Raw genomic sequence first — 24,347 nt, 5'->3', positions numbered from 1 at the left:
GGGGGGTTTCAAATAAAGACTGAGACAGGCAGATCCATTAACCAAAATATCCTGCAGGTTCTATTCACAAGGAAAAGCTCCAGTCCATCTTTTTATTCAGTTTTTTTTTTGAAAAATTTCCTGACGTTACAGAACTAAACTGAAATGGTTTTTTTTTAGTTTTTTTTTTGCTTTTTTTCGTTTTTCTTCCACTCTTACATTTCATGACAAAAACAGAACTTCATGAGCCGAAAAAACTGGGAGAGGAGGGGAGAAGGTGCTGGGGGGGGTGGGGAGAGGAGAGAGAGAAGCTTTATAAAACTAAGATTTGGGGTTCAGCAATTTTAAGAGCTGAACAGAGGAATTAAAATGCTTTTAATTTGAGAGGAGAAAAAAAAAATATAACCCCGAAAAACAGAACAAAAACGAAAAACAAAAAAAAAAAAAAAAATCAAAACAACCTGGTGAGTGGCGCGAGGCTGGAGGAACCGAAAATGTACAAACTAGTTTAAAACCTGGGTCGGTGCTAAGGGGCCGCAGATGGATGGCGAGGCGGGGGGGTCCGGGGCCCCCCTAACTGCTGCCCATGCCCCCGGTCTCCGAGGAGAGCCTGCAACGAGAAAAGGGCGTCAGAGAGACCCCCCAGCACCGAGAGGGGCGGGAGGGACGCCCTGGGCGGGGGCAGGGGAGCCCCTCGGGGCGGGCAGGACGGGGACCCCCCCTCAGCAGGGCGTGGGGGGTTTGCACAAGCAGCCAGGGAAGGGAGGTGCCCTTCCCCACCTGGAACAGCGCTGGGAGGGTCCTGGGGGGGTCCTGGGGGGGTCCCGGGGGTCTGGGCTGAGCGTGGCGGGCTCTGCTCCGAGGGTTTGGGGAGGGGGAGATCCACGGGACCCCCAGGCGGGGGGGAGGAGGCAGCGGAGGAGGGAGCGCAGGGGAGGGGGGCACCTCCAGCAGGGACCCCCGGGGACACACAGACACTGCACAGGGGCCCTGGGCCAGCAGGGACCCCCGGGGCAGCCCACCCCCCGGCCACGCTGCGGTTTGGGGGTGAGGAGACCCCCCCAGGCAGAGGGGACCCCCGGGCCGGGCCCCGCTGCGGCACAGATCTACCAGAGCAGATTCTCACCGTGGCAACTTTATTACAGGTACAGACAGTTAAGAGAGGACAGGTGAGGCCCCCCAGGGCACCGGGGATGCAGTTCCCCCTCCCCCAGAAAAAAATCACAGAGTCCCCTCCCTCCCTCCACCCCCCTAATCCCACCCCAAACCCCACAGCTGCACCCAAACTACTCAAAAAAAATGGGAAAAGGAGGAGAAATGGAAAAATAAAAATTAAAAAAACCAAAAACCTAACGAGCAACAACTACAGGCAGGCAGAGAGGGAGTTGTGACCGCTCACAGGACAAAGGGACACAGTCTCTCGGCCGGCAAGAAAAGCTCTGCTGCTGCAGCGGCAGCGCGAGCGCGGTACGGAGGAAAAGTTACCAAAAATGATAAAAAAAGAGGAAAAAAAAAACCCAAAAAATCTGCTGTTCCAAGTCTCCTCTCCGGGGTCCTGGTGCTGCCACCCCTGGAGCAGCCTCAGTACGGGGAAAACCTTTGCTTCTCCGCTTTGAGTTTGTTAGTGACACAGGGCACGGCGGGCGCCGCGGCGCCTTTGGCCGCAGACACGACATTTAGCGCCAGGAGAGGGACAGGTTTCATGCCAAGCAGACTGGAGACACAAGGGGCGGTCGGAAGAGGGTTGGGGAGGCTGGAGGGTGCGTCGGAGGCCCCCGCGGTGGCGAGCGAGGGGGTGGTGGTGGAGGAGGAAGAAGAAGAAGGGGTGGAGGGTTGAGAGAGGTTGATGCTGAGGTGGTCAGGGATCGTGACGGAGGCTGCCTGGGAGGAGGGTTTAGCGCTTTCTAAACTGTAACAGAGGAGAAAAGGAAAACAACAACAAAAAAAAAAAAAAAAAAAGAAAAAAAAAAGAAAAAAAAATACACGGGTGTGGGTGGGAGGGAAGGAACAGCACAAAATGCGAAAAAAAAGCACAGGACAAACAGCGAAAACGGCGCAGGAGCCGAGCTGGGGGAGGGAAGGAGGGAGGGAAGGAGGGAGGGACTGAGGGAGGGAAGGGATGGTGCTGCCAGGCCTGGCCCAGCTGCACACGGGACCCCCACACCCCCCAGAGGAGCCCGGCCTGGCCCCAAGGGTTCCCCGTGCGCCGGGAAGGAGCCAAAATCCAGAGAGAACCAGCAGCAGCCGCTGCTCCGCGGCAGCAGGGACAGCCCGGGGACCCCCCAGCCCCTCTCAGCCAGGAGAGGGGACTGCCAGCTCCAGGCAGGGATCAGGGGACACCGACGGGGACACCGACGGGGCAGCCCTGGCCGTGCCAGGCTCCCCACGGCCCCCGAGCACAGCCAGGTGCTGCGGCAGCACCGGCAGCTCGCCGGGACGGGGTCCCACCAGGACGGGGCTGGGCAGCCCCTCCTGCCACCCCTCAGGGCGGCACAGCCGAGGGGCAGCTCCCCCCAGCCCCAGCCTCGCCCTGCAGGGGTGGCAGCGGGGACAGGGACAGCAGGCACGGGAGGGGACGGGACAGGGGACAGGGGACAGCCCTTCCCTCATGCGGGGCGCGGGAGGGAGGGCGCGCCAGGCCAGGGCACTCACCTGACATTGATTAGATACTGGGCCAGGCTGATGCTCGCTGCAGATCCAGTTATGGTCACCTGCCTGTCAGTAGAGCCTTCCACGGGGTTGGCAATCTTGATCTGAGCCCCGGACATCTGGCGGATCTCGTTGATCTTGGCGCCCTGACGCCCGATGATGCAGCCAATCAGCTGGGAAGGGAGAGAAGGGGTTAACTCGGGGTTAACTCGGGGTTAACTCGGGGTTAACTCGGCCTCAGCCCGCCCTGCCACCTCCTTGGGGACACGGGGAATTCCTGCAGGGAGAGGGCTGGCCCAGCCCCACAGGCTGCCCACCGGCCTTGGAGGTGTCTGAAATAAATGGGGAGGATGAGGCCCTTGGGGACACAGCTCAGGGCTGGGGACAGCTGCACTTGGTGGCCTTGAAGGCCTCCTCCAGCCTCCACAGTTCCACAAAACCATGGGATTCCTGGGAGTGGGGTTTTCGTTGGAAAGGGGGGGTTCAGGGATTGAAAAAGGGCTTTTCTGCCTTGAAGATCACTGGAATGGGGACAAGGGACGTGCTGGCAGCCAGAGTGGCCTGAAGAGGCCGTTTGGGATGCAGCCACGAGCCCAGCACAGCCTCAAAGGCAAGGCCAGGCACCCCCAGCCCCCGTGAGAGGGGCAGCCACCCCCCAGCCCCAGACCCCCGGGATACTCACATCGTTTGGAATGGTGAGTTCATGGGAGGTGGTTTGGGCAGAAGCATCCAAACCTGCTCGGAGACAGAGAGAGGGGCCCAGGTGAGGGCGGGGGCAGCCGGGGGGTGCAGCAGCCCAAGTGCTGCCAGGCTCAGGCTGCCTGCGAGGGCTCCGAGCACAGGGGAGGGCACAGCAGGCAGGGAGGTTACGCCAGAGCCCGCTGCTCCCCAGCCCTGCCTCCCTGCTCCCCCTCTCAGCCCCGGGGCTCTCCCCTCTGCGTCCCCTCCCCGTGGGGATTCTCCATCAAGGCGGGACAATCCCGGAGCAGGGGCTGGCACTGAGGGGCTCCAGCCGGGCACTCGGCTCCAATCTCGCTTTCAAAGGCCAGCCTTCCCCTCCTCCCTGCCATCCCTGCGTGCTAGGCAGGTGCTGGGAGGCTGCTCACACCCCACACGGGGCTGAGCTCGTGTGCCTGGGGCGTTTTGAACACTTCTCCACTTTTCTCCCCTTCCCCTGCTCGCTCCCTGCGAGAGGGAGCAGCGGTGGCCTCCAGCCCTCGCAGCGGGGCTGTGGCAGGGGGACACAGCAGGTGACACAGGTGACACTCGGTGCTGTCCCCGACTCCCGGGGCAGCTCCAGCCCCTCCTCGGCCGGGGGCTGCTCCCCTCCGTGTGTTTTTTGGGGTGAGGGGTTAAAGCTCGGGGCCCACAGCTCGCTGGCACAGCCGAGCCTCCACCCAGCCCTGCTGCTCTCCACTATCCAGCTGTGCTCCAGGGCCCAGGCAGCCGAGCCAGGCTGCACCTCCAGCCCCTCTGGGCTCCCCTCAACCCCCGTTCCCCCCATCCAGGCAGCATCTATCAGGCAGAATGAGACCCCGGCAGCATCAATACACAAGAGAGCAACTACAGATCGTGTGTTTGGATCATTACCCCAATAGCCTTTCACCTCGGGAGAGCTGGAGTCAACGCCTGTTAAGATACAAGTCACAATGAGTTTGGCTGTCTCAAGTTTAGAGCCCCAAACGGGTAATTTTGATTTTTTTTTTTCTTTTTTAGATGGCTTGGTTTTATCTCAGCCATCTTAGCAAATCTACAGCGAATTTGGTACAAGTCAGCAGTCGCCTGCTTTAGGCCTGGAGCAGCCGGAGGGCAGAGAGCGGGTGCTGCGGGCCGGGGCCTCCCAGAGCGCTGGCAGAGCTGCGAGGACGGCGGGCACGAGGGGGGAGCAGCGTGGGTGGGTGGGTGGGTGGGTGGGTGCAGGCCCTGTCCCTGCGGCCCCAGGCACGCCACACGAGCAGCAGCCCCTGGCTGGGTGCGCGGGGCCGGGCGTGGGCGAGCACGGCCCCCACGCGGGAGCCACCGGCCGGGCACGAACGCACACGGAGAGAAGGAGTTTCCGTACCACTGAATCCAGTGTTGCCATGAGACATTGGAAAGTGTGACTGTTGCATTGCCAACTGGTGCAGCTTGGTCAGCTAGAGGAGGGAGAAGGGAAGAGAGGGAGAGAGAGAGAGAGAGAGAGGCTGGCGTTAGCCATTTCCCGAGGCCGGGGGCCAGCACTCGCCGCGCGCACCCGCACGGACGCGGCCCCGCCGCCCGCCCCGGCCCCTCCGCGCTGCCCCGGCCCCGCCGGGCGGGCTGGGGGCCGTGCCCACCCCCCCTCGGTGCAGCAAGGGCTGGAGGAGCGCAGCAACAGAAGCAGAGAGGGGCGGGAGGAGGGAGCAGGTGCCCGCGGCGCGGCGGGGAGCGGGCACGGAGCCGCTCGGCTCTGCCGCGCCGGCCCGGCTCCCTCGGGGGAGCCCCCGGCCCACCAGACCCCCCTCGCTGCCCTACAGGTGCCAGGAGCAGAGAGCAGCCCCTACGGGATGAGGATGGGTGCCAGAGGATGGAGGTGTCCGGCCGCCGCCGGGATGGGCCCTCCGCTCCCGGCCGGGCTGGGCCGGGTCCAGCCCCCCTCCCCGCCTGCCACCTGCGCCCATCGCCGGGCCAGCTGTCCCCTGCCCCGGGAGAGCCACCGAGTGCCGGCTGGGGGGGCCGTTCTCGTGCCAAATTGAGGGGGGGGCGGGGGGCAAAGGAAAAGCCAGAGCTGGTGTGAAATGCCAAGCCAGGGAGAGGTGGGTTTGGAAAAAAAATATAATAAGGAGGAGGGAAGTGTCAGAGAGGAGGTGGGGGAGGATCCAAGGAGAGATCTGAGGCCAGCTGAAGCTGGCTGCAGCAGGGCCAGCTGGGGGGTGGGGGGGGGTGTTTTTTGGGGGGGAGGATCTGGGGAGCTCAGATCAGATCGAGCATTCAGCCCCCAAGCTGAGCCAGCTCGAGTGGAGAAAGCACGGAGAAAATTTTTGGAAGGTGGGGGAGGAAAAGGGTGGATTTTCAAGACAAGAAGTTGTAAATAAAAACTTACATCTGGCTGTGGAATGGCATACTGTCCTTGAATGGTATAGGCCTACAAAAGGAGGAAAACAGTCCTATTAACAACCATCGGACAGCCACCCAGGGACAGACAGATTTCAACTAGCCAGGAAGTCAGAGAGCCAAGGTGGAGAGTTCTCCGGGGCGAGGGAAGTGGGGCAGGAGAGGCGGGGACGGATAAATGCTGTCACAAGCAGTTTCTAGGCTGGCGGTTACTCGAATTGGCCTGACGTGGCGGGTACCGGGAGGGGGTGGGCAGAATCGGTGCCGTCCCCCCCCAAAAAAAAGGTGGCAGACAAAAAAATAAGGAGAAAAAAAAAAAAAAAAAGAAAAAAGGAAAAAAAGAAAAAAAAAACCAAAACCAACAAGAGAACGGCTGGGATCTTGATGAAGATGTTATGGTGTGGTGAGTCCGACAATGCTGCTATCCCTGCGCCCCCGCGCAGGCAGGGAGGATCCAACGCCCCCGCCGGCCCTGCTGCTGCTCCTGGCCCCTCTCTGCCCCGGCCCGGCAGCTCCCCCGCCTCCCCTCCCACCCCAAAAAAAAGGTTTGCCCCGTTCCGAGTCCTCTCGTCACTCCACACGCCTAGGACAACGTCGCCGGGCAAGCTAGAGGTCAGTGCTGGCGCTGGCTACCACTGCTCACACGGCCCAGTGCTCGGAGGGGAACGAGGCGAGGGCCTGACCTGCCACAACTCCGTGTCCCCCCGGTTACAGGGGACAGCCACAGACTTCAGATTCCTCCTGAAGCTACCCAGAAAGGGCGAGGCACTGGCTGGGGCCTGGCTGGCTAAGGTTTGGGGAGGTCTGGGGGGGCCGGGCAGGTGGGGGCGGGTGGGAGAGGAGGGGGAGAGGGGGGTACACAGCCTCACTTCCAGGTCACCGGAAGAACTGCAGCCCAGGCTGGAATTGGCCCAAGTTCGTTGCCATGCAGTGGCTGCCGGGTGGCCTGCGTGAGGAGAGGTTGGTGGGCTCAGAGTCCAGTTCCCAGTGGACAGGAGTCCACAGCACAAAAAGCCACCGTTGTCGGTTTTGGGGGACGGGGACAGGGATGCCACCCTTGTTGGCAGTCTCAGAGAGGCCAAGGATTGAACGGGCCGTGGAGACTGAACTCCCCTCTCACCTCCTGAGGTGGTCCCTCCAAGTCAGAGTTGAGGCACATGGATGGGGCGGTGTGGGGGTAGCTCGCACTGCCGCTGCTGTACCTGTCCTGTGGATAAATTAGAGGACTTCAGTCTCCAGGGCTGTCAATCCGAAACCTTTCGCTAACACCAAACTCAACATCCACATTAGCTCAGTGCTGATCGAGGGCTCGCCCTGCTCTACGCACGACTCTGAGCTGCGAAGACAGAGAGCGCAAGGCCCACCGGGAGCGGGGCCCGGGGGCTGCTGCGGGCCTGGGCCGGGGACGGGGGCGGAAAGAAGGAAGGGGGAGAAGAGGGGCAAGGGGAGGGAAGAGATGCGTGGCTGTGGGAAGCCTGCTCCTCACTGCTCTAACGGGGAAGGCGGCCGGCTCCCGCCCCGGGGGTCCGCTCGCCGCGGCCCCGCCGCTGGCCCCGGCGTGCAGAGCGGCGGGAGAAGCTGTCGGGGAGGCGGGAGGGCTGACCGGGTTCAGGTGGGGAGGAAGAGGCAAGGAGAGGGGCAGGGGTGGGGAGGAAGGGGACGGCGGCAGGTCCGTGCCCAGAACAAGCGTGGCGGGGCTGGGAGGGAGGAGAGCAGAGTCAGGCCCGGCTCTCGGGGAGGCCGGCGGCAGCTACAGCCCTTCCCTGAGCCCTTCCCTGCCTACGGAGGTGGCACTGAGAGAGCCAGGCCCTGCCCACCCGAGGGGTCCCTGGCAGCAGGAAGGCAGCGGCTGTCGCCGTGGTTTCTCCGAGCGCTGGGGCAGCCCCGGGGCGCGGGGTGGGAGCAGCTGAGCGCACCTGGGCCCCGCCAGCCCGGGGTGTTACAGCGGACAGGACCCAAGGGACTCCTGTCCCCTGTAAGGGGCGCAGGGCTCGGGCACCCCCCAGCTCAGCGCAGGAGGGACTAAAGCCCAGCCACCTGACACTACTCCTATCTGACACCCTGCCCTCCTGAGAGACGAAGCCTTTGCGCACCCCAACCCTACCCACGGCACAGGCTGAGCCGTTGTACCCCGAAAACCAGTGGCAGAGAGCAGAGAACCCCCAGCCTCCGGGCCAGCCACCCACAGGAGGTCACAGCGAGTCCTTGGAGCCAGCCCGAGGCAGAGGGGCAGAGCCTGGCTTAGGCAGCTCGGCCCCACTCAAACCCCCACTGCCACCACCACACTGGCAGGCAAAAGGTTTTTTTTTTTTTTGGCCGGGTAATTCCAGGAGCGTTTTCCAGCACCCTCTCCTCCCAAACCGGCCCTTTTCCCTGCTGCCCTCCCTCAGCAGGGCAGGGGGCCGAGGCCCAGCCCAGCCGCCTGGGGCCGAGGGCACGGCGTGGGTGACGGGCGCGCGGGGCGCGCTGGCTGCTCGGACCGACCCCCCCGCCCCACCCCGCACCCCAGGAGCAGAGGAGAGGCCTTACCTGGCCGCCTGCAAAGATGACGGGAGAGCTGGATGGCTTGGGCCGGTACGGGATGGTGACACCCTTCGGGGGAGACTGCGCGACAGGCAGAGAGGACAGGTCAGGCACCGAGCGCCCGGCACCGACAGCCCGCTCCCCGCGCCCCAGGGCTCTGCCCTGCACTGCCAGCTGGCCCTCCGGCCACCCAGGGCACCGTGACTCCTTCCCACCCTGGGCTCGGGGCCGACGGAGGACAGCCAGGAGCACAGCAGGGCCGTGGGTGATGCCACGAGCTCCTCGAGGCCCTGCTCGACCCCGTTTTAAGCAGCTCCGAGCCTCACCTGGATGAGGCTGTAATCCCCAGCTATCCCTTTATCCCCCAGCAGCTGTTTTCTTCTCCCCCTCAGCACCTCCACCCCTCCGAGGGCAGCGGGGTGCCCGCAGCACCAGCCCCCCTGGGCAGGCCCGAGGAGGGGCCCTACCTCAAGCATGACGACGCAGATCTGTTTGACGCACTCGATGATGGACTGTGGGATCCCAGCGATGGTGATGGCTCGCTCAGTCGAGTTGGGCAGCATGTCTCCTGCCACCTGGACCTGTGCCCCCGTGCTCTGCCAAGTCAGGGGTAAAAATAGCCTGTCAGACCCCGGGCAGGGCTGAGACCTCAGCGGCCAACCCCGTGCATGGTTATACATAGCCAAAACTGCCCCCCAGCTCCTCCTTTCCCCCAAAATAAAGTCCTTTAATCCCAGCTGGATACAATTCGGTCACCAGGAGCCTGAGGCAGCAGAGGGGACCTGGCCCCAGCCTGTCCCTGTAACCCAAGCCAAGCCAGTCTCCACGGCAGCAGAGTTAACCCAGCAGCACCCAGTGCTAAATGGCACGGCCAAGGGCAGCGCTGGCCTGGAGCCCAGCTCCCTCTCCAAAATCTGGGAAAAGCCTGGGGAGAGGGCAGTCAGGAGCCATGGGAAGGGGGCAGCAGGAAGCCAGGCTGTGAGAACAGTACCAGGCAGAGAAGTCTCTCTGAGTTTGCCAAGCACTAAAATACAGGGAGCACCAAAAACCCCCGTGATGCCACATCCCTTGGGCAGGGACAGCGCAGGGATTCACCCTTGGGGGCACCTGGGCCCTCCCCGGGCTGGCCACACGCACCTCTCGGATCTCCTTGATCTTGCAGCCTCCTTTGCCAATCAGGGACCCGCACTGGCTGGCGGGGACCACAAGCCGGAGGGTGACCGGGGGCCGGCTGGCAGCTGTGCTGTTGGTCATGGAGCTGCTGATGTCCTGCGAGGAAGAGGAGGTGTTGAGGGCTCAGCCCGGCTGGAACGGCACGCGCTGGGGACGTGCCCGGCACAGGGACAGGGAGGTGACGCTGGCACCAGTGGCCGAGGCCAAGGTGACCTCGGGGCTTTCCCAGGACTTCCTCCGCAGCCCAGAAAAAAACACGGATGTATTTTGGGGAAGCAGCAGCCAAACTCTGCTGCCTCAGTGGAAATGGGTTTAGGCACTGGCCCAGGCTGGGTCCCACCTCAGCCAAGCAGGAACCGGTGCTGGAGGGGGACAAGGGACCGGGGGGGCTCGGGGACTCCGCGGCTCCAGGGTCAGCACGCAGCCTCCCGCCGCACCAGGGATCAAGGCAGCGGCTCCGGGAAAAACAATCCCGGCGCCGATTACAGCGGTCATGTGCTGGCAGGGGGAGGGGAGGCACAAGGCCAGGGCTCAACTGACCTACTAAAAGCAAAGCTTCAGCTCCAAGGCCGGTGCCCAGAGCGCTGCAGAGCCGTGCAGCCCGTGGAGGACTCTGGCTCCCCGCATTCAGCACAAACAGCTCCAAACCCTGCAGCCTTTAACGCTGCAGTGAGAGCAGGGGGGTTTGGGGACAGGGCTGCCAGCTCAGGCTTGTTTCTCCCTGGGTAGCGTCCCAAATCTAAAGGGCAATGGAATTTGTACCCCCACAGGCAAGGCGAGGGCCACAGAGCTCTGCCCCACACCAAGTGAGGAGCACTCCCAACTCCTGATCCCTCCAATGTGGAAATCTCGACATCGCAGCCCTGAGCAGGCTCTAACACCTGCAAGGCTCATGTTATCTAGCAGCAAAATCCCCCCTGGAAGTCACTGATTTGACAGGACCAGGGACACGATGCAGCTCCTTCAGCCCCACAGAGCTGCAGCCCCAGCTCCTCCTTGGCAGGGCTGGGGACAGAACTGAGCCCTGGGGTGGGCTGGGGGAAGAAGTGGCACTAGCACGAGCAGAGCCAGGGGGATTCCAAAGCTGTGGGCAGAAGTCCCTGCGGGGCTCTGGCTGCAGCACTGCCTGGACCTTGCCCCAGCGCAGCGCCGGACAAAGATCGGGGCCAGGCAGGGAAGCTGCCCGTGCGGAACAGCGGCGCCGGGCCCCCGGGGGCTCGGCTGGGGTCAGCCCTTCCGGAGAGCGGGGCAGAACGGGGCGGTGACTGCAGGACACACCTCTTCCAGTTTGTCAATGATCATCGCAAAAGCTTTGAAGATGGCGTTGGTGGGTCCCGCGAGGGTGATGATCCGCTCGGGGCAGTTCCCTTCCGAGATGTTGATGCGAGCTCCGCTCTGCGGGGAGGCAAACGCCACCTCAGTGCTCCGGGATTGCTCCGGATCGCCCGCTGGGCAGAGCCCTCCCTCCTCCTCCTCCTCCTCCCCTCCCTCGGCTCGGGCAGCCATCTTCTCCTCCTCGGCTTCCTGCCGCGCCTGCCCACACCTCCCGGCATTCCGCGCGCCGCCGCGCTGCCTGCGGAGCGCGGCCGGGCCGCCATCGCGCCCGCAGCCCGCCACTCACCTCCTCTCGCATCTTCTTCACCGACTCGCCTTTCTGTGAGGGACAGAGAAGGGAGACAGCGTCAGCGCGGCGCCGGGGAGCCACGGAGGGAGGGGGACGGGGAGAAGGGGAAAGGGAGGGCTGGGAGAGTTTGTTCCTCACTTACCTTCCCAATGATGCTTCCCACCTCCTGGGATGGAAACAAAAGCACCATTAGTCAGCGTTTTAAAAACTCCTGGAGCCCCAAGCCTAAACTCGGCTCTTTTCACAGTCAAAACAAGCTCCTGAGCACTTGAGATCTGCCCCTCAGATGACTGGGGTTTATCCCAGTTGTGTTGATCTCGCTCCCACCCGGTCGATCTGTCAACCCCAATAGTTATTTCCTTCGCTGGCTGCACCCCGGGATCTGCCCGGGCGCCCACAGCACATTCCTGGCCCCGCAGCAGCTCCAGGAGATCCCACGGACGCACCCAGCCCACCCGTGCCAGGCCCGGGCTCCCCGCAGAGGGGACACGAACCTTTCCGTGCATGAGTAGCCGGATGGTGAGTGTGACATTGAGACCCCCTTCGATGACTCCGGTGTCCATGGTGGGCAGCGCGGGGTCGGCTCAGGCTGTGGCAATGCTCGGGCCTCGGCTGGGGGGAGAGGGGCTGGATGAGAGAGGGGCTCTGCCAATCCCCCCAAGCCTGTCCAGGCAGGATTCCAGCCTCCCTGGGCTGCTTCTCCCCTCAAATCGCCCCCTCAAGTGCTGGGACGGTCCGTGGTGCTTTAGCTCCTCCTCCTACGAATTTCCAGAGCTGAACTGGCCCGATCCCAACTGGACCCAGCAACTCTTGGGGTCATGAGGGTCCTGCTCAGCCCCTGCCTCCTGCCAGCCCTGTTCTGTGCAGGGGCTTCTCTGAGGGACACCTGAATACTTGAGGGTGACCCCCGGCAGCACTGGGGACTCAAACGGTTCCTGGACACGACCAGGGACGCCGAGGGGGCACTGAGGGCTAATCGTGGTCCCTCCGGGTCCGGGGAAGCTGCCGCTCCCTCCGAGCCCCACGCTTTTCCCAGCCCATGCCTTCCCGCAGCTGCCCGATGGGAGCGGGCACCCCGGTCCCGGGGGTTTGGCCCGCTGGGCAGCCGGGATTACGGAGAAAAGAAAGTCCACCGGCTGCCCCCGAGCCCGCGCGGGGCCCCTCGGAGCAGGTTCCGAGGCGATTCCCTCGGACCCAGATAAGGGCACATGAGCGCACGATCAGGTTTCAAACCACCTGAGTCGGCAGCGCTTGCAAAACAGCCCGGCCGGCCCCAGCCGAGCGTTTCACGGCAATCCGGTAAATAATCTCCCATTTCGGCCTCCGCTTCTGCCCCATCAAAGTTTACCCGCGGCCCAGCCCGGCCCGGGGCCGCGCTGCCTCGCTGGCACCGGAGGGTTTGGCCGCGGCTCCGTGAGCCCGGCCCGGGATCCGGCCCCGGCAGCGGGGCGAGGGCGGCCCGGGCCCGGCCGGGGACAAAAGGGGCCCGGGCCGGGCTCCCGGCGAGGCCTTTCCGCAGGGAAACTTCCCCGATGGCGCCGCGCCCGGAGCTCCGGCCCGAACCGGGGACGCGGCCCCGGAGCCAGCCCGGCCCTGCGCGGGGCAGAACCGGGCCGGGGTCCCGGGCCGGGAGCGGGTGAGGGGATCCCGGGCCCGGGCTCCGGCCGGCGGCTCGGAGCGCACTCGGGAGCGGGGATCGCCGCCCCGCCGCGGGCAGCCCCGCGGGGCCGATCCCGGGGCCGATCCCGATCCCGGGGCCGATCCCGGGGCCGGCGGGGCGGCGGCGCACCGCGCGGGCCCGGCCGAGCGCCGCCTTCCCGCTCCGGCGGGGGAAAACAACAGCGCGGGATGGCGGAAAGACCGGGCCCGGGCGCGAAAAACTCCCAAAATACAGCCAAAAAAACTGAAAGGGAAGGAAAAAAAATCAAAAAATCCAACTCCAAAAAGACGGAGCGGAAAGAAAGAAAAAAAAAAAAAAAAGTCCCCCCGCCCCTCGGGCCCCCCCGCCGCCGGGCCGAGCCGGGCGGGGGGCGGCGGCGCCGGGTGACGCAGGCGGGGCCCGGCCGGGCCCCCCCGGCCCGGGGCCGGCGGGGGGGCCGGGGCGGCGGCGCGCGGGCCCCGGGGCCGTTGCGGGCCCGGCCGGCGGCGCGGGCCGCACAGGCCGCGCGGGCCGCGCAGGCCGCGGGCGCCGTGAGGGCGCGGCCGGCGGGGGGGGCCCGGCCCGGGGGGGGGATCGGACCCGGATGGCGGCCGGGGGGGGCGCGGGGGGCCCGCGGGGAGAACCGGGGGGCGGCGGGGGGGGGGGCGGGGGGGGGCGATGGGGGGTGGGGGGGGCGGGTGGTCGGGCCTACCTGTGTCGGCGCCGGTAACGGCGTTGGGCGAGGGGCGCTCCGGGCGGAGCGGGAGGAGGGAGGGCGGGAGGGAGGGGGGGGGAGGCGGGGAGGGAGCGCGGCGGGCGGGCGCGCGGGATGGCGGCGGCGGCGGCGCGGGCGCGGCTGCTCCGGCTGCGGCGGCCGCGGGTCTGGGAGGGGGCGGCGGGCGCGGCCCGATTTACACCCGCCCCGACCCGGAAACGCACCGCGCGCGCGGGGCGGGACGGAGCGGCCGCCGCCCCGCGCAGCGCCCCCCGGCGGCCGGGAGGTCCGCGCCGCACCGGCGGGCACGGGGCGATGGGGAGGGGATGGGGGGCAATGGGGAATAATGGGGGCACTGGGGAATAATGGGGGCACTGGGGAATAATGGGGGTAATGGGGGCACTGGGGAATAATGGGGGCAATGGGGAATAATGGGGGCAATGGGGGCACTGGGAGTAATGGGGGCACTGAGGAATAATGGGGGCAATGGGGAATAATGGGGGCAATGGGGGAAATGGGGAATAATGGGGGCAATGGGGGCACTGGGGGCACTGGGGGCACTGGGGAATAATGGGGGCAATGGGGGCACTGGGGGCACTGGGGAATAATGGGGGCAATGGGGGCAATGGGGGCACTGGGGGTAAAAGGGGCAATGGGCGTAAAGGGCAGTGGATAAAGCTGTGGTAGAATTGAGTACGGGGAGCTATGGGGTGATGGGGGGGCAAAAGGGGCACTGGGGGGCACTGGGGGGCACTGGGGGCAGACGGGCAGTCCCCCCTCCCCAGCAGCATTGGGGCTCGTGTCCCCCCCGAGCCCAGCCCCCACCGGCGCGAGGGAGACGCTGACACACATTGGGGTGTCCCAGAGTTTATTGGGGGACAGCAGGGACACCCCGGCACCCCCCGGGAGCAGGGCGTCGGGGCCGTGGGGACAGGAGGGGGGTCCGGGGCTGTCCCGGGTGGTCACAAGGGTCCCACGAGGTCTCGGGTGGCTCCCGGTGGTCCCAGGTGATGCCGCGGGGTCCTGGGGGGTCCCAGGAGCCTCAGTCGGAGCTGCTGGAGGAGGAGGAGGAGGAGGACGAAGAGCGCTGGGAGGGGACAGCAGAGCCGTGAGCCCCTGAGGGGGCCGGGGTGACCCCCTGTGCCCCCCCCGGGCCCCCCCACCTTGTGCCTCTTGTGAGCCTTCTTCATCCTCTTCTTCATCTTCTTGGCCGCCTTCTTGTCCAGCCCGGGGGGGAACGGGGGGAGCACCCCGGGGTGGGGGAGCACCCCGGGGTGGGGGAGCACCCCCGGCTGGGGGAGCACCCCGGGGTGGGGGAGCACCCCGGGGTGGGGGGGGCCCAAGGGGGGGCCCGAGGGGGCCAGGGGCGGCCCCGGGGGGTACGGGGGGGGCCCCGCGGGGTACGGGGGCTGCCCTGGCCCCCCCAGCGGGTTGGGGGGCGCCGCGGGCGGGGGGTACACGGGGTTGGGGGGTGGGACCTGGGGGGGGTACGTGGGGTTCGGGGGGTACGCGGGGTTGGGGGGGGGCGGCTGTCCTGGGGGGGGAGAAAAGAGGAATTGAGGGGGGGTCTGCCCCCGGGGGGGGTCAAGGCAGCCCCCCCAGTTTGGGGTGTCCCCCTGTACCTGCACCAGGGTTCCACATGGTGGGAGGCTCCAGGACCTGGGGGGGGCACGGGGGGTGAGCGGGGACCCCCCAAACCCCCCCCGCTGCTGTGGGGACCCCGCCGGCACCCAGAGGAAACTGAGTCAGGGGGTTTGGGGGGTCCCCGCCGGGCCTGGGTCGAGGCGGGCGGCGGGGGGCTCTGGGGGAGTCGGAGGGTTTGGGGTGCAGGGCGGGTTTGGGGCGCACAGGGGGATTTTGGGGTCCTGGGACTTCGCTCCCACCTTCGCTCCGGCCGCGGCCCCTCCCGGCAGGAAGCGGGGGCGGGGCTTGGCCGGGCCCCGCCCACCCGGGTCCTGGTCCCTCCCCCGCCGGCCCCGTGCCTCAGTTTCCCCACAGTCCCCAGTATGTTCCCACTGTCTCCCTGCCGGCCCCGTGCCTCAGTTTCCCCACAGTCCCCAGTATGTTCCCAGTGTCTCCCCGCCGGCCCCGTGCCTCAGTTTCCCCACAGTCCCCAGTATGTTCCCACTGTCTCCCTGCCGGCCCCGTGCCTCAGTTTCCCCGCAAGTCCCCGGTGGGCTCCCGGTGCCCCTCTGCCGGCCCCGTGCCTCAGTTTCCCCACAGTCCCCAGTAGGTTCCCAGTGTCTCCCCGCCGGCCCCGTGCCTCAGTTTCCCCACAGTCCCCAGTATGTTCCCAGTGTCTCCCCGCCGGCCTCGTGCCTCAGTTTCCCCACAGTCCCCAGTAGGTTCCCAGTGTCTCCCTGCCGGCCCCGTGCCTCAGTTTCCCCACAGTCCCCAGTATGTTCCCAGTGTCTCCCCGCCGGCCCCGTGCCTCAGTTTCCCCACAGTCCCCAGTAGGTTCCCAGTGTCTCCCCGCCGGCCCCGTGCCTCAGTTTCCCCACAGTCCCCAGTAGGTTCCCGGTGCCCCTCTGCCGGCCCCGTGCCTCAGTTTCCCCACAGTCCCCAGTAGGTTCCCAGTGTCTCCCTGCCGGCCCCGTGCCTCAGTTTCCCCACAGTCCCCAGTAGGTTCCCAGTGTCTCCCTGCCGGCCCCGTGCCTCAGTTTCCCCACAGTCCCCAGTAGGTTCCCAGTGTCTCCCCTGCCGGCCCCGTGCCTCAGTTTCCCCACAGTCCCCAGTACTCCCTGCCGGCCCCGTGCCTCAGTTTCCCCACAGTCCCCAGTAGGTTCCCGGTGCCCCTCTGCCGGCCCCGTGCCTCAGTTTCCCCACAGTCCCAGTAGGTTCCCAGTGTCTCCCTGCCGGCCCCGTGCCTCAGTTTCCCCACAGTCCCCAGTAGGTTCCCAGTGTCTCCCCGCCGGCCCCGTGCCTCAGTTTCCCCACAAGTCCCCGGTGGGCTCCCGGTGCCCCTCTGCCGGCCCCGTGCCTCAGTTTCCCCACAGTCCCCAGTATGTTCCCAGTGTCTCCCTGCCGGCCCCGTGCCTCAGTTTCCCCACAGTCCCCAGTAGGTTCCCAGTGTCTCCCTGCCGGCCCCGTGCCTCAGTTTCCCCACAAGTCCCCAGTAGGTTCCCGGTGCCCCTCTGCCGGCCCCGTGCCTCAGTTTCCCCGCAAGTCCCCAGTAGGTTCCCAGTGTCTCCCCGCCGGCCCCGTGCCTCAGTTTCCCCACAGTCCCCAGTAGGTTCCCAGTGTCTCCCCGCCGGCCCCGTGCCTCAGTTTCCCCACAGTCCCCAGTAGGTTCCCGGTGCCCCTCTGCCGGCCCCGTGCCTCAGTTTCCCCACAGTCCCCAGTAGGTTCCCAGTGTCTCCCTGCCGGCCCCGTGCCTCAGTTTCCCGCACGCACCTGGCGGGGGGCGGCCCCCGGGCCGGGGTCCGCCGGGGCCGGTGCGGGCCCCGCGGCCAAGCGCTGGAGCCGCTGCAGCGCCCGCTCGGCCGAGAGCCGCGCCTCGGGGTCCGGGTCCCAGCAATCCTCCAGCAGCTCCGGCAGCGCCCCCCGGGCTGTGGGACCCCCACACGCGGGGATGTCCCCCCCGAACGGGGACAGCCCCCGGCGCCCTCAGCATCATCGCTGGGCAGCGGGGAGGGGACCCCTGGGCAGCGACCCCCCCAAACGCTCGGCAGAGACCCCCCGACCCCCCCCTTGGGTGTCCTGAGCCACCCACACCCCCGAAACCCTCTGGGGACCCGCGGGGTGGCACCCCAAAACACGGGCAGGGCACCCCCGCTACCCTCGGCATCCTTGGGCAGCCGGGCGGGGACACCGGGGGGACCCCGAACACCCCTGGGTGCCCCAGCCCTGGGCACCCCAAACACCCCTGGGTGCCCCAACCCTGGGCACCTCAAACACCCCTGGGTGCCCCAAACACACCCCTGGGCACCCCGAACACCCCTGGGTGCCCCAAACACACCCCTAGACATCCCGAACACCCCTGGGTGCCCCAACCCTGGGCACCCCGAACATCCCTGGACACCCCGAACACCCCTGGGTGCCCGGAACACCCCTGGGTGCCCCAAACAGCCCCCTGGACACCCCGAACACCCCTGGGTGCCCCAAACACCCTTGGGTGCCCCAAACACCCCTGGGTGCCCCAAACAGCCCCCTGGACACCCCGAACACCCCTGGGTGCCCCAAACAGCCCCCTGGGCACCCCGAACACCCCTGGGTGCCCGGAACACCCCTGGGTGCCCCAAACACCCCCCTTGGCACCCCGAACACCCCCGGGCGCCCAGGCAGGGACCCCCCTCGGGCCCCCTGTCCCCCCGGGACCCCGCGGGTCGCCCCCGGCCCGGGCTCTGACCTGCGGGGCGCGGTGCCAGGCCGGGGGGATCAGCGGCCGCCGCCTCTCGTCCGCGGCCAAGCGGCGGAGCTGAGCCCCGGTGGGGCTGGAGCCCAGCTCGGCCTCGTACGCCAGCCGGAACGGCGGCACCGGGGCTCCTGCGGGCGGCGGGCGCTCAGCGGCGCCGGGGCAGCGCAGCCGAGCGGGGGCACCGCGGGGCTCACGGGGCTCACCGGGGCTCAGGGCCTGGCAGCGGGACAGGATCTCCCAGAGCAGCAGCGCCAGCGCGTAGACATCGGCCTGGCGCAGCGCCCGGCCCCAGGCCCGCAGGTCCAGGCTCTCGTCCAGGATCTCGGGTGCCAGGTACCGCTGGGTGCCCGCCTGCGTCCCGCCGGGCCGTGAGCTGGGGCCGCGGGGCCACCGGGAACACCGGGGCCACTGAGGCCACCGGGGCCAGCAGGGCCACTGGGGCCACCGGGGCCACTGAGGCCACCGGGGCCAGCAGGGCCACCAGGGCCACCGGGAACACCGGGGCTACTGGGGCCAGCAGGGCCACTGGGGCCACTGGGACCACCAGGAACACCGGGGCTACTGAGGCCACCGGGGCCAGCAGGGCCAGCAGGGCCACTGGGAACACCGGGGCCACCGGGGCCACCGAGGCCACCGGGGCCACCAGGGCCACTGGGGCCAGCAGGGCCACCAGGGCCACCGGGAACACCGGGGCCACCGGGGCCAGCAGGGCCACTGGGGCCACCGGGGCCACTGAGGCCACCGGGGCCACTGGGACCACCGGGATCACTGGGGCCACCGGGGCCACCGGAGCTACTGGGGCCACCGGGGCCACCAGGGCCACCAGGGCTACCGGGACCAGCAGGGCCACTGGGAACACTGGGACCACTGGGGCCAGCAGGGCCACTGGGACCACCAGGGCCACCAGGGCCACTGGGACCACCAGTGCCACCGGGACCCCGCGCCGGGCTCACGAGGGTGCGTGAGCTCAGCTGGCACCCACAGCCCGCGCTGCCGGTGACATCTGGGGTGCCATCCCCAGCCCAGGGCTGTCCCCTCCCCGGGCCACCCCACGCCACCCGTGTCACCTTCCGGATGGTCACGGCGTGGCGGCTGCCGGCGCTGTCCTGGGCCCGCGGCGGCAGCGCCAGCGCCAGCCCGAAGTCGCCGATGGCGCAGGTGCCGTCCTCCCGCACCAGCACGTTCTGGCTGCTCAGGTCCCGGTGCACCACGCTGGGCTTGTACAGCCCTGCGGGCACCGCGGGTCACGGCGGGCAGCGCCACGGGAGCCCGGGGCAGAGCCGGAGCGGGCACGGGGCACGGACACGGGGCACGGACACGGCGCCGCCTCGCTCACCGTCACGCCACAGCTCCTGGTGCAGGAAGGCCAAGCCGCGGGCCAGGGACAGCGCCAGGCGCACGCTGCCCGCCCACGTCCCCACGTGCTGCCCCAGGAAGTGGCGCAGGGAGCCCTGGGGACACGCGGGGGACACGGGTGGGACGCGGGGCACCCCCCAGGATCTCCCACACATCTCCCTCCATCAGGCTGGCATCCCCACCCCGGTGCTCCCCACTGTCCCGCACCCCCAAGCTCCCTCAACACCTTGCACAGCCCCGAGACCCCCAAACCCCCGTTACCCCAAAGCCCCCCGAGCCCCCGTTACTCCCGTACCCCCTGAGCCCCCCAAACTCCTGTTACATCCATTCCCGTACCCCCGAGCCCCCCAAACTCCTGTTACACCCACTCCTGGTATCCCCGAGCCCCCCAAACTCCTGTTACACCCACTCCTGGTACCCCCGAGCCCCCCAGACTCCTGTTACACCCATTCCCGTACCCCCCAGCCCCCCAAACTCCTGTTACACCCACTCCTGGTACCCCCCAGCCCCCCAAACTCCTGTTACACCCACTCCTGGTACCCCCCAGCCCCCCAGACTCCTGTTACACCCACTCCCGTACCCCCTGAGCCCCCCAAACTCCTGTTACACCCATTCCCGTACCCCCTGAGCCCCCCAAACTCCTGTTACACCCATTCCCGTACCCCCGAACCCCCCAAACTCCTGTTACACCCAGCCCTGGTACCCCCCGAGCCCCCCAGACTCCTGTTACACCCATTCCCGTACCCCCCAGCCCCCCAAACTCCTGTTACACCCAGCCCTGGTACCCCCCAGCCCCCCAAACTCCTGTTACACCCACTCCTGGTACCCCCCAGCCCCCCGCGCCCCCGGGTGACCCACGGCCGGGTAGAGCTGCAGGACCAGGAGCCCCCCTCGGCCGCGGGGTCCGGCCGCGCGGGTGTCCAGCAGCCTGGCCACGTTCTCGTGCTCCATCAGCGGCAGAGCGTGCACGGCGCGCTCGGCCGCGAACCTCCGGCCGGCCCCGGCCGCGAACGCCTTGATGGCCACGGGCCGCTGGCGCAGCGTGCCCCGCCACACCGCCGAGAAGCGCCCGGACTGCAGCACCTGCCCCGCGGGGCCGGGGACACGGCTGGCACCGCGCGTCCCCGGCCCCGCGGCACCCCGACACAGGGACCCCCGTATCCCGCCACCCCTGGGGGTCCCCGGGCACCCTCCGCGCTGCTGTGACCCCCCCGGACTGATGTCCCCTCTGCCGTGGGTGTCCCCACGTCCCGTCCCCATATGGGGGTCCCCTCCCAGCATCACGTCCTTCCCTGCCCTCCCACGTGGATCCCCCGTGGGTGTCCCTCCCCCGTGGGTGTCCCTCCCCCGCGGGTGTCCCTCGCCCCGCGGGTGTCCCGCACCTGCAGGAAGTGCAGCGCAGGCAGGTCCGGGCTGGGGGGCTCCGGGGGGACCCCGATTCTCCGCCCCCCCCGCGGCGGCTGCCCCGTGCGGGCCCTTGTCCAGCGCAGTCCTGGATGGGGGACACCAGGGACACCCCCACCCGGGGACCCCCCCAAATCAGGGACACGGGACCTGGGGACAGCAGGGACCAACAGCCCACCTCGCCAGGCAGGGGACACGGGGAATGTGGCATCCCGGGATCCCCGGGACACCGGGGACACCCCACCCCAGGGGGTCACAAGCACACCAGGGACCCCCCGCCCCAGGGACAGGGTGACACAACTCTTGGGGACCCCCCCCGCCTCCACCCGGGAGACCCACGCTCCGGGAACACCAGAGATGTGGCATTTGGGGACACCCAGGGGACATCGGGTAGGGGCTGGCTGTGCCCGGGGGTCCCCCCGTCCCCGCCGTGTCCCCGTCCCTACCGAGGACGCCCAGGCAGATGAGGAGGATGAGGAGGGGGCTGGCACCCAGCAGCCACAGGGTCCCCGCGGACCCCCCCCGGCCGGGCACTGGGGACAGAGACTGCGGTGACACGGAGCCCCCCGACCCCCGGGTGGCCGGGGGGTGCTGGGGGACCCTTTGGGGGGTCCTGTGGCTTCCCCAGACCCCCGCGAGTCCCAGCCCCCCTCATGGACCCCCCTCCCCGGTCCCCCACGGGTCCCCCGTGGGTCCAAGGCCCACCCAGCCTCCCCCGGGTCCCCTGAAGGTCTCCGGATCCCCCGTGGGTCCCCTGTGTGTCCCCAGGGCCGCGAGCCCCCCGAACGCCCCGGGCCCCGTACCTGGGCCCTGGCGGGGCCCCCCCAGCCCCCCGGCCGTGCCGGTGGCCGCCGCTGTCCCGGTGGCGTTGCCGTTGCAGAGGTGGCCGTGGCACAGGCACAGCAGCACGGAGCTGCCGGGGTGTCCCGCGGGGCTGGGGGCGCAGGTGGCCGAGGGACACGCGTCCCCCCGGCCTCCCCAGCAGCCTGGGGACAGCGGCACGGTCACCGCGGGGTGCGGTGAGCGGAGGGGACAGGCGGGACCCGGGGTTCCCCCCGAGCTGCTCCTCCCCAGCGCCGCCGCAGCCGCTGCCCAAGGCCAAGGCCGAGCGCGGCCGCTGGGGAGGGAGAAGGTCCCCAACGGCCCCGGCCCGGCCCGGCCCGGCCCGGCCCCCGGCCCGGATCAGCCCCCGCTCCCTGCCCCCGGCCCGGACCAGCCCCCGCTCCCTGCCCCCGGCCTGGATCAGACCCCTTTTGCCTCCAAAATCCCCCCGGGACAGGACCAAACCCCTCCATCCTACCCCAAAATCCACCCGGCGCAGGACCAAACCCCTCCATCCTACCCCAAAATCCCCCCGGGACAGGACCAAACCCCTCCATCCTACCCCAAAATCCACCCGGGGCAGGACCAAACCCCTCCATCCTACCCCAAAATCCACCCGGCGCAGGACCAAACCCCTCCATCCTACCCCAAAATCCCCCCGGGACAGGACCAAACCCCTCCATCCTACCCCAAAATCCACCCGGGGCAGGACCAAACCCCTCCATCCTACCCCAAAATCCACCCGGCGCAGGACCAAACCCCTCCATCCTACCCCAAAATCCACCCGGGACAGGACCAAACCCCTCCATCCTACCCCAAAATCCACCCGGGGCAGGACCAAACCCCTCCATCCTACCCCAAAATCCACCCGGGGCAGGACCAAACCCCTCCATCCTACCCCAAAATCCACCCGGGGCAGGACCAAACCCCTCCATCCTACCCCAAAATCCACCCGGGGCAGGACCAAACCCCTCCATCCTACCCCAAAATCCACCCGGGGCAGGACCAAACCCCTCCATCCTACCCCAAAATCCCCCCGGGGCAGGACCAAACCCCTCCATCCTACCCCAAAATCCCCCCGGGGCAGGACCAAACCCCTCCATCCTACCCCAAAATCCCCCCGGGGCAGGACCAAACCCCTCCATCCTGCCCCAGCACCTTCTGTCCCTCCAAAACCCCCCCGGGGCAGGACCAAACCCCTCCATCCTACCCCAAAATCCACCCGGGGCAGGACCAAACCCCTCCATCCTACCCCAAAATCCACCCGGCGCAGGACCAAACCCCTCCCCATGCCCTTCTGCCCCTCCAGCCCGGCCGGGGCAGGCTCAGGCCGCAGCCCCCCTCTCGCCCTGCCCCGGGGGTCTCACCCTGCCCCGGGGGTCTCACCCTGCACCCCTCTCACCCTGCCCCGGGGGTCTCGCCCTGCACCCCTCTCGCCCTGCCCCGGGGGTCTCACCCTGCCCCGGGGGTCTCACCCTGCACCCCTCTCACCCTGCCCCAGGGGTCTCACCCTGCCCCAGGGGTCTCACCCTGCCCCAGGGGTCTCACCCTGCCCCGGGGGTCTCGCCCTGCACCCCTCTCGCCCTGCCCCGGGGGTCTCACCCTGCCCCGGGGGTCTCACCCTGCACCCCTCTCACCCTGCCCCAGGGGTCTCACCCTGCCCCGGGGGTCTCGCCCTGCACCCCTCTCGCCGTGCCCCGGGGGTCTCGCCCTGCCGCGGGGGTCTCGCCCTGCCCCGGGGGTCTCGCCGTGCCCCGGGGGTCTCACCCTGCCCCGGGGGTCTCGCCGTGCCCCGGGGGTCTCACCCTGCCCCGGGGGTCTCACCCTGCACCCCTCTCGCCCTGCCCCGGGGGTCTCGCCGTGCCCCGGGGGTCTCGCCCTGCCCCGGGGGTCTCACCCTGCACCAGAGCGTGGCTGCGGTTCCAGATGCCGACGCAGCACTGGCCGGGGGGGCAGCGCACGGCGCCCGCCGCGCCCCCCGCGCCCCCCAGCGCGCCCCGCACGCTCGGGTGCTTGTAGGACACGCAGGTCAGGTTGTGGGGGCCTGGGAGGGGACACGCTCGCACCAGGGGGGCTCGAACCCCCCAGAAAAGCCCCCCCAGCCCCGCCTGTGCCCCCCCAGCACCCACCTGGGTGCCCCATGGGAGCCTCCGGGGGTCCGTGGGAAGAGGAGCCGAGCAGGAGCAGGAGGAGGAAGAAAAGGAGCAGGAGGAGGAGGAGGAGGAGGAGGAGGAGGAAGGTGCTGCCCCCGCATCAGGGAGGAGAGAGCCGGGTGCCTGGGGGGGCAGCCAGGCCTGGCCCCTGCCCTGCATCGTCACCCAAAGGCAGCTCAGTGCCCCTGTCCCCGCCGGCGCCACTCTGGCAGCGATGCACCCCTGCCACCCCCCAAAAACCGGCCGTGCCCCCCCAAGGGACCCCCCCGCAGACTTCCAGACAACGCCAGCGACTCGTGTTTATTACAAAAAGAACTCGTCGTTCCCCATTTACAAAGGAGCCCCCCAAAACTAACAGTTTCATCTAACTCTTTTTGTACAAAAAAATAGCACTTTGGGACCCAGAAAAAAAAAATCATCCACCATCCTCACCCTCCCCCCAAAAAAAAATCGCCTCTGGGGGGGAGGTTTATGCATCAGCCACCGGATTTGTAAAAACCAACCCCCCTCCCCTTCCCCAAATTAAAACAACAGAGACAGAACGAGATCAAACAGGGAGAGAATTATTGCCAGTTTGGGGGGGCTGGACCCCCCAGGACCCCCCCGCTGCATAGAGAACCGGCCCCGGCCCCCCGGAATGAAGGGGTGACAGTGGATTAAAGCTGGGAGATGGGGGCAGCCTGGGGGACAGCCCCCGAGCCCCCCAGACCCTCGGGGGGCTCACCCCCAGCCTGTCACCCCCTTGTCAAGGCACGTTTGTGTTTTGTGTCCCGGGCATGGCTGGGGGGGTTGGGGGCCGCTGGGGGGGCTTGGGGCGGGTGGGGGGTGCCAGGAGCAGGGTGGAACCCCGGTGCCAACAGAGCCAAAATGGGGCGGGGGGA

At 68.0% G+C, this 24,347-nt stretch overlaps 1 protein-coding gene and 1 long non-coding RNA gene across 12 annotated transcripts; both read right to left on the bottom strand.

The window, feature by feature from the left end:
* Positions 1 to 33: 33 nt before the first annotated feature.
* On the bottom strand, positions 34 to 13,443 carry PCBP2 (poly(rC) binding protein 2). 11 transcript variants are annotated; one of them, XM_077788675.1, is made up of 16 exons: positions 13,372 to 13,443; positions 11,515 to 11,632; positions 11,163 to 11,186; positions 11,018 to 11,050; positions 10,675 to 10,791; positions 9,361 to 9,492; positions 8,691 to 8,819; positions 8,230 to 8,304; positions 6,821 to 6,907; positions 6,581 to 6,646; positions 5,690 to 5,731; positions 4,691 to 4,763; positions 4,219 to 4,257; positions 3,311 to 3,363; positions 2,632 to 2,801; positions 34 to 589 (listed from the first exon to the last, which is right to left on the bottom strand). In XM_077788675.1, the coding sequence occupies exons 2-16, from the start codon at positions 11,581 to 11,583 to the stop codon at positions 553 to 555; spliced, it is 1,146 nt and encodes a 381-aa protein (XP_077644801.1). In that variant the 5' UTR covers positions 11,584 to 11,632; positions 13,372 to 13,443; the 3' UTR covers positions 34 to 552. The 11 variants fall into 11 exon arrangements, with proteins under 11 accessions (XP_077644801.1, XP_077644802.1, XP_077644803.1 ...); XM_077788667.1 differs by lacking the exon at positions 34 to 589 and adding an exon at positions 1,099 to 1,888; XM_077788676.1 differs by lacking the exon at positions 6,581 to 6,646.
* A 782-nt stretch (positions 13,444 to 14,225) lies between these two features.
* LOC110480523 (uncharacterized) lies at positions 14,226 to 14,641 on the bottom strand. The gene is made up of 2 exons (XR_002467122.1): positions 14,538 to 14,641; positions 14,226 to 14,461 (listed from the first exon to the last, which is right to left on the bottom strand). It is a non-coding gene; the product is annotated as an uncharacterized LOC110480523 (long non-coding RNA).
* Between the last annotated feature and the right edge of the window lie 9,706 nt (positions 14,642 to 24,347).

Source organism: Lonchura striata, chromosome 27, assembly GCF_046129695.1.
Source record: "Lonchura striata isolate bLonStr1 chromosome 27, bLonStr1.mat, whole genome shotgun sequence".
In the NCBI taxonomy this organism is placed as follows: domain Eukaryota; kingdom Metazoa; phylum Chordata; class Aves; order Passeriformes; family Estrildidae; genus Lonchura; species Lonchura striata.
The sequence above is the reverse complement of the archived record's forward strand: the minus strand, read 5'-3'. Positions and strand labels throughout refer to the sequence as shown.

Bases quoted from the DNA above. Each gene is read 5' to 3' on its own strand.
- PCBP2 (XM_077788667.1), bottom strand. From the start codon at position 11,583: ATGGACACCGGAGTCATCGAAGGGGGTCTCAATGTCACACTCACCATC. The intron at 11,187-11,514 runs GTTCGTGTCCCC...TTTCCATCCCAG, and splicing joins GGCTACTCATGCACGGAAAG to GAGGTGGGAAGCATCATTGG. The intron at 8,305-8,690 runs GTAGGGCCCCTC...CCTGTCGCGCAG, and splicing joins TCTGCGTCGTCATGCTTGAG to TCTCCCCCGAAGGGTGTCAC.